The following is a 13,376-nucleotide window of genomic DNA, read 5'->3' as shown; positions in this document are numbered from 1 at the left end:
ATATAAAGTGTTGAGCATGATCACCGGCCATGGGCATGACTCAACAAATGGTAATTGAATGTTCAAAGCAGAAATCTCAGAATCAACTTGGACTTTTCTCTTTTTCTTCAGTTTTCAGATAAGAATCTATGACATTGGCTTTAGAAATATCTGCTTTTCCTTCCCCTACCATTGTCTTAGTTCTGGACTCTACTACCTCTCACCCAGACAACTTCAAAAACCTCTTTATTGGTCTTCCCATCTCTTTTTCCTCTGATCCATTCTCTAGATCATTATTTTTGTAAACTACAAATCTGATCAATTGCCCCTTTACTTAAAACGCATGTCAGTGGTTCCATACTATAAGTACAGTGTCTATAATAAATTCCTCCTGCTGTCCCAGTTTCATTTTCTGTCACTCTAACCTCCTTGCTCACCATCCAAAGCCCATGGAAAGCCCTCTACTGTTGCACACGTCTCTCCACCATTTCCTGATCACAACACTGTTTTGTGCCTGCACTGTATTTCCACAGACTGTTCCTTCACCTGCAGTACTCCTCTCGTATCACTTACTTCTCATTTCTGGAGAAATCTTACTATTTTTTAAAATCCAGTTCATATATTGCTTTACTTAGGAAGCTGACAACCCTGCCACTCACCACCACTGAAGCTGACATCTCCTTCTTCTTACTCATTTCATAGAACTTTCCAGCATTGCCCTGTAGTTTTTCATTTGTGTTTCTGCCTTCCCCAACAAAACTGTGATATTATCCAGGGAAGGTACCATGGATATAGTACAGAGCCTGGCAAGTATGTAGTGGGAACTCGATACTTAATGCAAAGGAAAGAAAGGAAAATCAAGATTAAGTTGAAATACAAGCCAAGGCACTTTTTTGTAAACCTTAATAAGTTGCTTACCTTTCTGAATCCATTCTTCAAAACTATTATAGAAATAGGGCAAGCATCAATGATTGTTTTAGATGGTCATCTAAAGAGAATCAGTGAAATTATGGGCACAGAGATGCTTTTTAAACTGTGAGCTTCAAAGACTCACTGATACAGAGAATACATTAGTGCTTGCCAGTGGGAGGATGGAGAGAGGGAGAGGCAATATAGGGGTAAGGGAGTGGAAGGTGCAAACTACTGGATGTGAGACAGGCTCAAGGATGTGTGTTGCACAACAGGTAGAACATAGCCACTATTTTATAACAATTCTAAATGGAACAAAAGCTTCAAAAATTGTATTTAAAAGTTTTAAAATTTTAATTAATCAATGTTTTTTTTAAATTGTGGACTTCATACCATTACTGGGCATCCATGTCCCATCACCTCACGGCAAATAAATGGGGAAACAATGGAAACAGTGACAGACTTAATTTCTTAAGGCTCCAAAATCACTGCATATGGTAACTGCAGCCATGGAATTTTGCTCCTTGGAAGAAAAGCTATGAGAAACCTAGACAGCATATTAAAAAGCAGAGACATTACTTTGCTGACAAAGGACTGTCTAGCCTAAGCTATGATTTTTCCAGTAGTCATGTATGGATGTGAAAGTTGGATCATGAAGAAAGCTAAGTACCAAAGAACTGTTGCTTTTGAACTGCCAGAGTCCCTTGGACAGCAAGATCAAGTCAGTCAACCCTAAAGGAAATCAGTCCTGAATATTCATTGGAAGGACTGATGCTGAAGCTGAAGCTCCAATACTCTGGCCACCTGATGCGAAGAACTAACTCCTTAGAAAAGACTCTGATGCTAGGAAAGATTGAACGCAGGAGGAGAAGGGGATGACAGAGGATGAGATGGTTGGATGGCAACACCGACTCAATGGAAATGAGTTTGAGTAAGCTCTGGGAGTTGGTGATGGACAGGGAAGACTGGAGTGGTGCAGTCCATGTGGTCGCAAAGAGTCGGACACGACTGAGCGACTGAAGTGAACCATGCATTCATGCTCAGTCACTTCAGTCATGTCCGACTCCTTGTGACGCCATGGACAGCAGCCCCCCAGGCTCCTTTGTCCATGGGATTATCCCAGCAAGAATACTAGAGTGGGTTGCTACTTCTTCCTCCAGGGGATCTTCCTGACCTAGGGATCAAACCAGTGTCTTTTGTGTCTCCTGCATTGGCAGGTTATTTTTCCCTGTATATAATTCAAATTGTGGAAACAAAATTAATAACAAGTAGTAATGGTATAAGGTCTTCCCAGGTGGCTCAGTGGTAAAGAATCCGCCTGCTGATGCAGGAGAAGTGGGTTCAATCCTTGAGTCAGGAAGATCCCCTAGAGAAGGAAATGGCAACCCACTCCAGTATTCTTGCCTGGAAGATTCCATGGACAGAGGAGCCTGGCAGGCTATAGTTTAGGGAGTAGCAAAGAGTTGGACATGGCTGAGCACACACACACACACACCACATACACACACACACACACCATTGTATACTAACTATTTGTGTTTTGGAAGTGGCCTGTCTTACACAACAAGGCACGTGGCTCAAACTTCCCTTATCTTAACACTATTAAAAAAGTGGAACCAGAAAGTTTATTCCCCCAAAAGAATTAGAATAAAGACATTGTGTGAATAAAATCTATAAATGATGCATTGATTCATCAATAAGGGAAAAAAAAGATTTTTTCCAAATAATGGACTTTCAAAGAAAGAAAAATCATTTAAGAGCATAGTGACTCCTATCTACAGTGAAAATGCTAGGACTATATGTTTCAGGAGCTGAAGGATAAAATTTAAACTTTATGGGTAATCAAGAGATCCTAGGAAGTGAAACTATTCCAGGCTGACAAGAACTAGAATTGAAAGGTCTGAGACATGTTTTCATTTCATATTAAAACAACCTGAAGTTCACATAGGCAACCAATTCAGCCAGACTGGGATTTTTTTACCTCAGTCACATTTTCCACCTTCTATATTGTTGTCCAGACACTCAGTCATGTCCGACTCTTTGAGCCCCCATGAACGGCAGCACACCAGGCTTCCCTGTCATATCTTTTTAAAAAATATCTCTTTTTTGGCCACATGACCAAAATAGTACCCCACATCTTAGTGCCCCAACCAGGGATTGAACCCAGGCCTTTGTCAGTGACAGCACAGAGTTCTAACTGCTGGAGCGCCCAGGAATTTGCAAATCATCATATCTCAGGTTGCACAAGTACAGGCTGAATGACCACTAGGCAGGGGTGTTACGGACACTCAAGTATCAACTAGGGGATGGACTTAGGGGCCTTTAAGAGCCTTCTCAGTGCTTAGACATAACCTGAAAAATATGGTTTGCAATTCAGTTTCATCTCATTCTATAAAAGCTGCTTAAGCCACCTATGAAATCTACAGTACCTCCGCAGTTCATGATTTTTCTGACAGCAGTTGTGGTCAGAATTTTTCTGCTTCTTAAATAATCAGCCAGTTGTCCTCCAATAGGCACAATGATCGTCATAACCATGTGTGGGACTGCTGACAAGAGACCCACCTGGAATGAAAAGAAACAGCTGTTTTTAGTTACTTCTAAAAGATGTACTTCTTTAACATGCATCTCCACTGACCCCTCACCCTCACCACCAAATTTAATCATCTAATTATATGGGACTGAGACAGGCCTGAAGTTTGTAATGAATAAACAATGAATGAGTGAACAACTTTAAGAATAGACCTACTCGTCTCCTCTACCAGATAGGAAGCTCCTTGGGATGGGTAGGTCTATTCTTAAAATCGTTCACAAAGGTCCCAGTACCCAGTGGGTGTTTGACTACCTGGCACATGGCAGTCAGACTCTTGGCACAGAGTGGGTGCTCCCTGATAGCAGCCACTGCTGGTTGTGCTAGCTCTTCCACAGTCCCTTCTGACAGTACCTGTAGCTATGCAGATATCTACCTCTACTAGGCCTCTGTTCTTTATCCTGTGGGAAGGAGACTTAATACTTTTAGGGTGACAGCTTATGTTTTACCATCCACACTCTTCCTACCTGAAACACAGGCAACCTAATAGCAATGGTTGGGGACATTGTAAAAGGTTCTTTCTAAACCATAAAGTACTGGTCATTAGTGCTATGACTGTGATCTGCAAAATGAGCTTTAAGGTTCTTACTGCTCCTCCCTGAATAATTTATAGGCAAAAAAAAACCTCGCACCCTTAAATCTTTTGATCTTTGCCTAATATGCAGTTCTTGAGTCAGCTTCAGAAACACTTTGAGAATGGGGAGAACATAAATCTTTAAAAGCAGCTTAATACAGCTCTGATCCTTACTAAGAAGAAATTAAATAGCTATGTATATTGTGCATAGAATGCATAACTTGTCTGACCTCCAGGGTATTAGGTGTCACAGAACTGTTATGAATTTTGATCAGTAATGTAATTATTTTATCAAGCAAAGATTTTTGCAGTGGAAGCAAGAGATTTAAAGTTCAAGAATCTGTATGTTTACCTTACTTATTGCAAATCCAAAGACCTCTTCAAAGTAAGCAGGCTGACTTATTAACAGCAAATAAAATGTCCAGCTTCTGCAAAAATTGGCCACAATGATTGCATACACTGGCAATGACGTGAAAAATCTTTTCCATGGTGTATTAAATTTCTAGAAAGCGAAAATACAGTGAGATTTTTAGTGAATATACTGACAGATTAATTTTCTTATGAGGCTAACACAATCACTGAAAGAAATACTCATAAAAAAGAGGGAAGTCTTCATCTCTCCCTCTCTACTTACACTGAGACTAACCAAGTTGGCTCCTTCTCCTATACTTGTCTCTATATAGGTCCTCTCCTCCTGGGATATTGTTGGGTGAGCTGCTGGACATTCATAGGCCTGCAACAGCCAAAACATGTACCAAATAATCCCCAAAATACCTGCAATCGAAAAACAAAAAGCTTGATGATATCGTCTCATTTTCTTCCATCTCTAAATTTGTCAAATTTCAAAGTATTCTCAAATGGCACTATATTCAGCTAGGAGAAAGCATTTGGTTGATTTTTTCCTGTCATTATGTTATTAACTGGTATTTAAAGAAAGATTATGTTCTGCTCATTAAGAAATTCAACTTTTATATACACATTAAATGAATCATCGTTAGACAAGTATTCCATTTATGTGATAAACTTGTCTTCAGTTCAGTTCAGTTGCTCAGTCGTGTCCCACTCTTTGCGACCCCATGAATCGCAGCTTGCCAGGCCTCCCTGTCCATCACCAACTCCCAGAGTTCACTCAGACTCACATCCATCGAGTCAGTGATGCCATCCAGCCATCTCATCCTCTGTCGTCCCCTTCTCCTCTTGCCCCCAATCCCTCCCAGCATCAGAGTCTTTTCCAATGAGTCAACTCTTCACATGAGGTGGCCAAAGTACTGGAGTTTCAGCTTTAGCAACATTCCTTCCAAAGAAATCCCAGGGCTGATCTCCTTCAGAATGGACTGGTTGGATCTCCTTGCAGTCCAAGGGACTCTCAAGAGTCTTCTCCAACACCACAGATCAAAAGCATCAATTCTTTGGCACTCAGCCTTCTTCACAGTCCAACTCTCACATCCATACATGACCACTGGAAAAACCATAGCCTTGACTAGACAGACCTTTATTGGCAAAGTAATGTCTCTGCTTTTCAATATGCTATCTAACTCGTCTTAGTGATCCTTATTTTCATACAGTAAACTCTTAAGCCAACCCCATTAGATAGTCAAATGCCATATCTATCAATTACCCACGTGTGCGTGTGTGCTCAGTCAGTTCAGTCCTGTCCAACTCTTCATGACCCTATGGATTGTAGCCCAGAAGGCTCCTCTGTCCATGAGAATCTCCAGGCAAGAATATTGAAGTGGGTTGCCATTCCCTCCTCCAGGGGATCTTCCCAACCCAGGGATCAGACCTCCGTTTCCTGCATCTCCTGCATTGGCTGGGGATTCTTCACCACTGAGCCACCCAGGAAGCCCAGTTACCCATGGGAACTCATGAAATCAAATCACTCACCATAAGTATAAAAGACAGAGGCCCATCCAATGTACTGGACCAATACCCCAGCCAGCGGCATGGCAATCACTGCTCCTGCATAGGAACCTAGGACAAGAAAAGTTGAAGGAAACTTACCAGTCATCAGGCAAGCCCATCCAACCCATTTAGAGTTCAGCAGTCAGCCTGAAGACCAATCACACTGAGTGGGAGTTAGGATGCCTCTGTGCAGAGGAGCTGGCTAACTCCCACCGTGCCTAAAAACAGGCCTCCAAGAGAAAAGTCTCCAGGATACCCTTTAACTTCATCCAGACGGCATGGAAGGATTAGACAGAGATGGCTCAGGCACCTTGATTTGGAATTACAAGAAAATGGAATGAAAAAAATGAGAAAAATGTGACAGAACTCTGAAAAATTCAAACAGGCACAGTATTGGGTGCTGAAGACAGAAAGTGAAGGAACAGGGAGTTCCCTGGTGGTCCAGTGGTTAAGACTCTGTGCTTCCATTGCAGGGGGTATGGGTTCGATCCTGGGTCAGGAAATTAACATCCCACATGCTTGGAGTACAGCCAATAAGTAAATAAATAGCCAGAACATTAAAAAGAAAGAAAGAAAGTGAAGGCATTTGTGTATCTATCTCTCAGGGTTCACAATTCAGAAGGATTATTACCTAGGTCTTTATTTTAAAAAAATTTTCTTTTCCCAGTTTTATTGAGATATAATTATATTGATATATAATTCACCTAGGTCTTTAAATAAGGAACTTCAAACTATGAAAGGATCATGCTTTTTAGTGTCTCATTTTTTTTTTTTTTAAATACCAGAAAACTGTTAAATTTCAGGATGGCAGGATGACCAGGATAGCTACTGTCTTCATCCGCCTCCTAAATGGGTACACTTTTTAGTTTCTTACTTTGAAATACCTAACCTTGTACATACTTACCTATGTGTGGATGTTTATCTTGTCTAGACAAGATAACAAGGGCTAGAGGCAGTGACCTCACCTTCACTATCTCCTGCAGCTCTATGATATCTGGTGGAGAGACACGAGCCCTGCGAACTCCCAATAAATATTAACTGAATCAAAAAAATTACTATATGAAATTCCCTCTGGGTATGAGTGGAAAAAATTCTTGCTTCAGCACAAGTGAGCAGCAAAAGGAAATGCTGTATCCCATAACCCAGTGCTAAGGAAGATCTTTGGGAAACGGGAGCTTGGAGAGCTTACAGACAAAGAAATTAAATCCCATCTTTCCAAGTTGGGCCCAGCTGGCTATGAAAGGCCTGACCTGGAATCCTGGATCTGAACATCAGGACCCCTGAGGAAGTCTCTCAATTCCTCCAAATCATTTTTTTCAGATGGAAGTGAAATCTCTGTCTTACCAGGTTGTTTTGAGGAGTAAATAAGTTATTACATGAAGGTGCTCTAATTAAGTGTTACATAAACACCAACTAGAGTTGTGGTTATCATGTCTCCTTTACACACAGAAGGTCCTGGGTTCAAGTCCCAATAGAACCAAGCCAACAGGGCTGCTTTTTAGAGCTTCCCAGGTGGCGTTAGTAGTAAAAGAATCTGCCTGCAATGGAAGGGACCTAGGTTTGATCCCTGGATCAGGAAGATCCCTTGGAGGAGGAAACGGCAACCACTCCTGTATTCTTGCCTGGAGAATTCCATGGATAGAGGAGCCTGGTGGGCTTCAGTCCATGGGGTCACAAAGAGTCAGACACGACTGAGGAACTAACACTCTCACTTTCAAACGTCAACGATTATGCTATTGTGTACAGAATAATACTGCTACTGCTAAGTTACTTCAGTCGTGTCCGACTCTGTGCATAGATGGCAGCCCACCAGGCTCCCCCGTCCCTGGGATTCTCCAGGCAAGAACACTGGAGTGGGTTGCTATTTCCTTCTCCAATGCAGGAAAGTGAAAAATGAAATGAAGTCGCTCAGTCGTGTCTGAATTTTAGCGACCCCATGGACTGCAGCCTACCAGGCTCCTCCATCCATGGGATTTTCCAGGGAAGAGTACTGGAGTGGGGTGCCACTGCCTTCTCCAACAGAATAATAGAGCACTTTTAATTTTTTTAACCTCAGACTTCCTCAGACCGATAAGGCAAATGTTCCAGGACATATCATCTATAAAGAAGAGCTACAGATCTGATTCCTCTGTGGGTATAGAGAAGGTGGTCTCTTTTCTTGGAGCAAATACCCTGGGAGTGGGAGGTGGGAGCTCCAGTTTAGATGATGCAAATGGGGAGGGTCAGGGGATAACCATCTATTGAACTTATATGCAGAATACATCATGAGAAATGCTGGGCTGGAGGAAGCACAAGCTGGAATCAAGATTCCCGGGAGAAATATCAATAACCTCAGATATGCAGATGACACCACCCTTATGGCAGAAAGTGAAGAGGAACTAAAAAGCCTCTTGATGAAACTGAAAGAGGAGAGTGAAAAAGTTGGCTTAAAACTCAACATTCAGAAAACGAAGATCATGGCATCCGGTCCCATCACTTCATGGCAAATAGATGGGGAAACAGTGGAGACAGTGTCAGACTTTATTTTTCTGGGCTCCAAAATCACTGCAGATGGTGACTGCAGCCATGAAATTAAAAGATGCCTACTCCTTGGAAGGAAAGTTATGACCAACGTAGATAGCATATTAAAAAGCAGAGACATTACTTTGCCAATGAAGGTCCATCTAGTCAAGGCTATGATTTTTCCAGTGGTCATGTATGGATGTGACAGTTGGACTATTAAGAAAGCTGAGCGCCAAAAAATTGATGCTTTTGAACTGTGGTGTTGGAGAAGACTCTTGAGAGTCCCTTGGACTACAAGGAGATCCAACCAATCCATCCTAAAGGAGATCAGTCCTGGGTGTTCATTGGAAGGACTGATGCTGAAGCTGAAACTCCAATACTTTGGCCACCTGATGGGAAGAGATGACTCATTGGAAAAGACCCTGATGCTGGGAAAGATTGAGGGCAGGAGGAGAAGCAGACAACAGAGGATGAGATGGCTAGATGACATCACTGACTCAATGGACATGGGTTTGGGTGGACTCTGGGAGTTGGTGATGGACAGGGAGGCCTGGCACACTGCAGTTCATGGGGTTGCAGAGTCGGACACAACTAAGCAACTGAACTGAACTGAATATAAAATGCATTGAGTGCTTTCTGTGTGATTTCTAGTATTGTGCCGAGTACTCTGGACCCCTGATTTTATTTAACCTTTTTTTCAACCTAGTAACACTGGTACTAGTGTCATTCCCATTTTACAAGAATGCTTGGGATGGGAGGTAAATTTCCTGAGATTACATCGGTGTGAGTGACCAGAATCTAGGTCTGCAGGAATCCAAAGCCTTTAACCTTAACTGTTTAATAATTCAGTCCTGCTTCTTCCATTCAACAATAGCCAATAATTCCTCATAGCAAGAAGCACTCTTCCATTGAGGACATTTTACAGCTTGAAATTGTCCTTTCCTGTCTTTTAGACAACTCTTCCTCATCCTTCCAAATGTGGTTGAATGTGATCTCCTATCACACCCATAGGTCCTGAGCATACCCCAATAGCACTCTCCACCCATATTACCCTAACTGCACCTTGATCCCTCTGTGTGGTCACCACAGAGGAAGAGGAGGGTGCTTATTGAATGGCATAGACATAGAGGAGTAGCTGAACTGGGGATGAGAGAGTCCCCAGTTCTGTCCTCACTTTCTATGAGAATTTATATCTTTTTTCCCCCTCCCTGAGCATCAGTCTCCTCTACTATAAAACAATGGAGTTAGAAAAAGAATTCAGATTTGTGGCTATCAGAGGCAGAGGTGGGTAGAGGGGAAATCACATAAAGGCAATAAAAAAGTACAATTTGCCAGGTATAAGTAAGTACTAGAGGTGTATCATACAACATAATAAAGATAACTAACACTGATGTATGTTGTAAATGAAAGTTGGTAAGACAGTAAAGCCTAAGAATTCTCATCACAAGGAAAAAAGATTTTTTTGCCTATTTCTTTGATGTTGTATCTGTGTGAGGTGATGACATTCACTAAACCTAATGTGACAAATATTTCATGATGTATGTAAGTCAGATCATTACATTGAACACCTGAAATGTAAACAGTGCTGTATGTCTCTTCCATCTCAATAAAACTAGGGGAAAACAAAACCAAAAAGCTATGTCTTTGAATAAAGCCAGTTTTATTTCTTTAAAAATTAAAATTAATTTAAAAAATAAAACAATGAATGTGACTAGATGTTTTCTAAAGACTCTTCCAACTGCAATACTTTTTAAGTATAAGAACCATTTATTTCCAAGCCTGGGTTTACTTCTAATGACATTTTTGCTGTGCTCTTCTTTGAAACCAAGGCCACACCTTAGCTGGGAAATGCAATAAAGCCTGTGACCTTGATCAGGTAACTTTCCTTGAGCATCAAATCATTTCTTAAATTAGCCATTTTAGGGCTATAAAAACACTAGGAATGGGGAGTGGCTGCTGGTTGTTCTTGTTTGCTGGCAAATCAAAATAAAAGGCCTTTTAAGTAAATCATCTGAAGAAAACAGGTCAAGGTCAGCTGCGGCAGAATCTTACATCCTTCTAGAGTTGGTATAAGATCAGTAGGGGAGGTGGAGTTGATCTTGAACTGCAAACAAGAGGACAAAAATGGTTCCTAAGGATGGGGGAGACTAAAGATGTAAAGGCATCTCAGCTGTGCGTGCATTTCCAAATGAGACACAAAATAGTCACGTGGGTGAATGTTTCACACCAAATTCCCTGGGATCCTTTATTACTACTATTGCTGTTACTACTGCTGCTGCTGCTGCTAGCACTATTACTACTTGTGCAGGTATAGAAGAGAGAGTGAAAGTGTTAGTCACTCAGCTGTGTTCAACTCTTTGTGACCCCAGGAACTGTAGCCCACCATGCTCCTCTGTCCATGGAATTCTCCAGGCAAGAATACCGGAGTTGGTTGCCATTTCCTTCTCCAGGGGATTTTCCTGACCCAGGGATCAAACCCAGGTCCCTGCATTGCAGGCAGATTCTTTAATGTCTGAGCTATCAGGGAAGCCCCAAAGAAGGAGAGGGAAAAATAAATAAATATATTCAGAGAAGTAAAGCTTCCTCCTTAGCTAAAATGTACAGGTTAGCTTGTGTTAGGAAAGATATGCTAGCTTGAAAAACTAAGCAGACCTAAATTCTGATCCTAATTCTGTGTGGGCCCATTGTTAACTTTTGTGGCCTAAGTCACTTTTGTCTTCTTGGGCCTCTTTCCCCATTAAAAAAATATTTGCAAATATTGGTGGCAGCACATGCTGTTATTGTTCAAATATTGATGGGTACCTAGTAGAGTCTTCTGAACACTGATTATTCTCAGAGATTCATAGAGGGGCCAGTCCCAAAGGCATGGCTTCAAATGAGGCAACCTTAGCAAGGTGAAATTTGGACACCTAGGAGTTAAAGTCACATTAGTACTTAAGGGCTATTAATTTGCTTTTGGGTAAAATGGATGATGTACTCTTCATTTTTTTTTTTTCTGGAAGATAATAGCAAAAGTTGATTAAATGGTCTCTATGACAAATCACTGAAGATGGTGAATGCAGCCATGACATTAAAAGACGCTTGCTCCTTGGAAGAAAAGCTATGGCCAACCTAGACAGCGTATTAAAAGGCAGAGACATTACTTTACCAACAAAGGGCTGTCTAGTCAAAGCTACAGTTTTTCCAGTAATCATGTATGGATGTGAGAGTTGGACTATAAGGAAAGCTGAGCGCCGAAATATTGATGCTTTTGAACTGTGGTGTTGGAGAAGACTCTTGAGAGTCCCTTGGACTGCAAGGAGATCCAACCAGTCCATCCTAAAGGAGATCAGTCCTGGGTGTTCATTGGAAGGACTGAAGCTGAAGCTGAAACTCCAATACTTTGGCCACCTGATGGGAAGAGCTGACTCATTGGAAAAGACCCTGATGCTGGGAAAGATTGAGGGAAGGAGGAGAAGGGGACGTCAGAGGATGAGATGGTTGGATGGCATCACTGATGTGATGGACATGAGTTTGAGTAGGCTCTGGATGTTGGTGATGGAAGGACATGGACAGGGAAGCCTGGTGTGCTGCAGTCCATGGGGTTGCGAAGAGTCGGACATGACTGAGCACCTGAAGTGAGCTGAACTGATGACAGTGTGTACAATGTAGTGTGTGGTAAGGAAAGCTTTGAATCAAGAATCTAATGTTCTAGCTCCTGCTCCATTCTTTGGTAGCTATGTGATCTTGAGCAAGTCACTGGACTTCTGTTTTAGTTCAATGAAATGAGATTTAAAATTTTAGTTTTAATTTCTCCATATGTAAAAAGAAAAGGACTGGGGCCTTGACTATTCTATATCTTCTACTTTCAACTTTGGGAAATATTTGTTGGCTAATCCTACAACTTCCAATGACTATTTTCTTACTTTTCTCTATTAAAGACATTAGAAAAGCTAGGCACTGGCTTTCCCAGCTTTCTCTGTAGTTAGTAAAGCCTATGACACAGTTAGGACCAAGCAAATAAAACTGGAAGCCTGCTAGGGGGATTGGGAAAGCTTTTTCTTTCCTGATGAAAAAGAATAGAGGTGGTTAGGACACCCATCCCCTCTTCTTTCTGCTTTTAGTGTGGACTTAATGCCTGGAATTGTGGTAGCCATTTTGTGACATGAGGAATATGCATGAATGCAAAAAGTTATCACTCTAAGGACAGTGGAGTAGAAAGTCAGAACATGCACAGGGCCTGGATAGACTACAGGCCAGCAAAATCAACACTAGCAACCAACCATTCACCTTTGGACTTCTGTTATGTGAAAAAATTAATTTTATTTAGCAAGGTCTTCATCTAAAGCCAAAAGCATTCCTATATGAAACTTGCTATTATTCCAATACACTCACCACAAAAGGAGGTTGTAGCCAGTCTGCTTCTCTCCAAAGGTGGTGCCCACTTACTCCACATCCCATGACACGCTGGGTATGTCACACCCTGGCAAAACAGATGAAAATGGATGATTTGATTTGACTCCAGTTTCGTTTTATGTTTCAAACTTGGACTTTGCCTCTTTGACACTACAATATAAAAGCCCAACTTACAGAAACTAAATAACATGTGTCAGCTATTTTGACTCACAGCTGCTGCTGCTAAGTCACTTCAGTCGTGTCCGACTCTGTGCGACCCCATAGACGGCAGCCCACCAGTCTCCCTCATCCCTGGGATTCTCCAGGCAAGAACACTGGAGTGGGTTGCCATTTCCTTCTCCAATGCATGGAAGTGAAAAGTGAAAGTGAAGACACTCAGTCGTGTCCGACTCTTTGAGACCCTATGAACTGCAGCCCACCAGGCTCCTCCACCCATGGGATTTTCCAGGCAAGAGTACTGGAATGGCGTGCCAGTGCCTTCTCCGTTGACTCACAGCAGAGACGCTAAAATTCAAATACCAGTTCAAA

The 13,376-nt window shown here is 41.8% G+C and overlaps 1 protein-coding gene across 2 annotated transcripts in view; it reads right to left on the bottom strand.

The window, feature by feature from the left end:
* SLC17A8 (solute carrier family 17 member 8) overlaps window positions 1-13,376 on the bottom strand; it is a 40,193-nt gene that overhangs the window by 9,847 nt on the left and 16,970 nt on the right. For both annotated transcript variants that reach the window (XM_086400889.1, XM_086400890.1), the window contains exons 5-9: window positions 12,828-12,915; window positions 5,934-6,020; window positions 4,684-4,823; window positions 4,402-4,551; window positions 3,318-3,450 (exon numbers count right to left, since the gene is read on the bottom strand). In XM_086400889.1, coding sequence (XP_086257015.1) covers window positions 3,318-3,450; window positions 4,402-4,551; window positions 4,684-4,823; window positions 5,934-6,020; window positions 12,828-12,915 — 598 coding nt within the window. The remainder of the gene's footprint in view (window positions 1-3,317; window positions 3,451-4,401; window positions 4,552-4,683; window positions 4,824-5,933; window positions 6,021-12,827; window positions 12,916-13,376) is intronic.

Source organism: Bos grunniens, chromosome 5 (assembly GCF_055505025.1).
Source record: "Bos grunniens cultivar Pamir isolate PY7600 chromosome 5, Bosgru_T2T1.0, whole genome shotgun sequence".
Classification (NCBI taxonomy): Eukaryota; Metazoa; Chordata; class Mammalia; order Artiodactyla; family Bovidae; genus Bos; species Bos grunniens.
The sequence above is the reverse complement of the archived record's forward strand: the minus strand, read 5'-3'. Positions and strand labels throughout refer to the sequence as shown.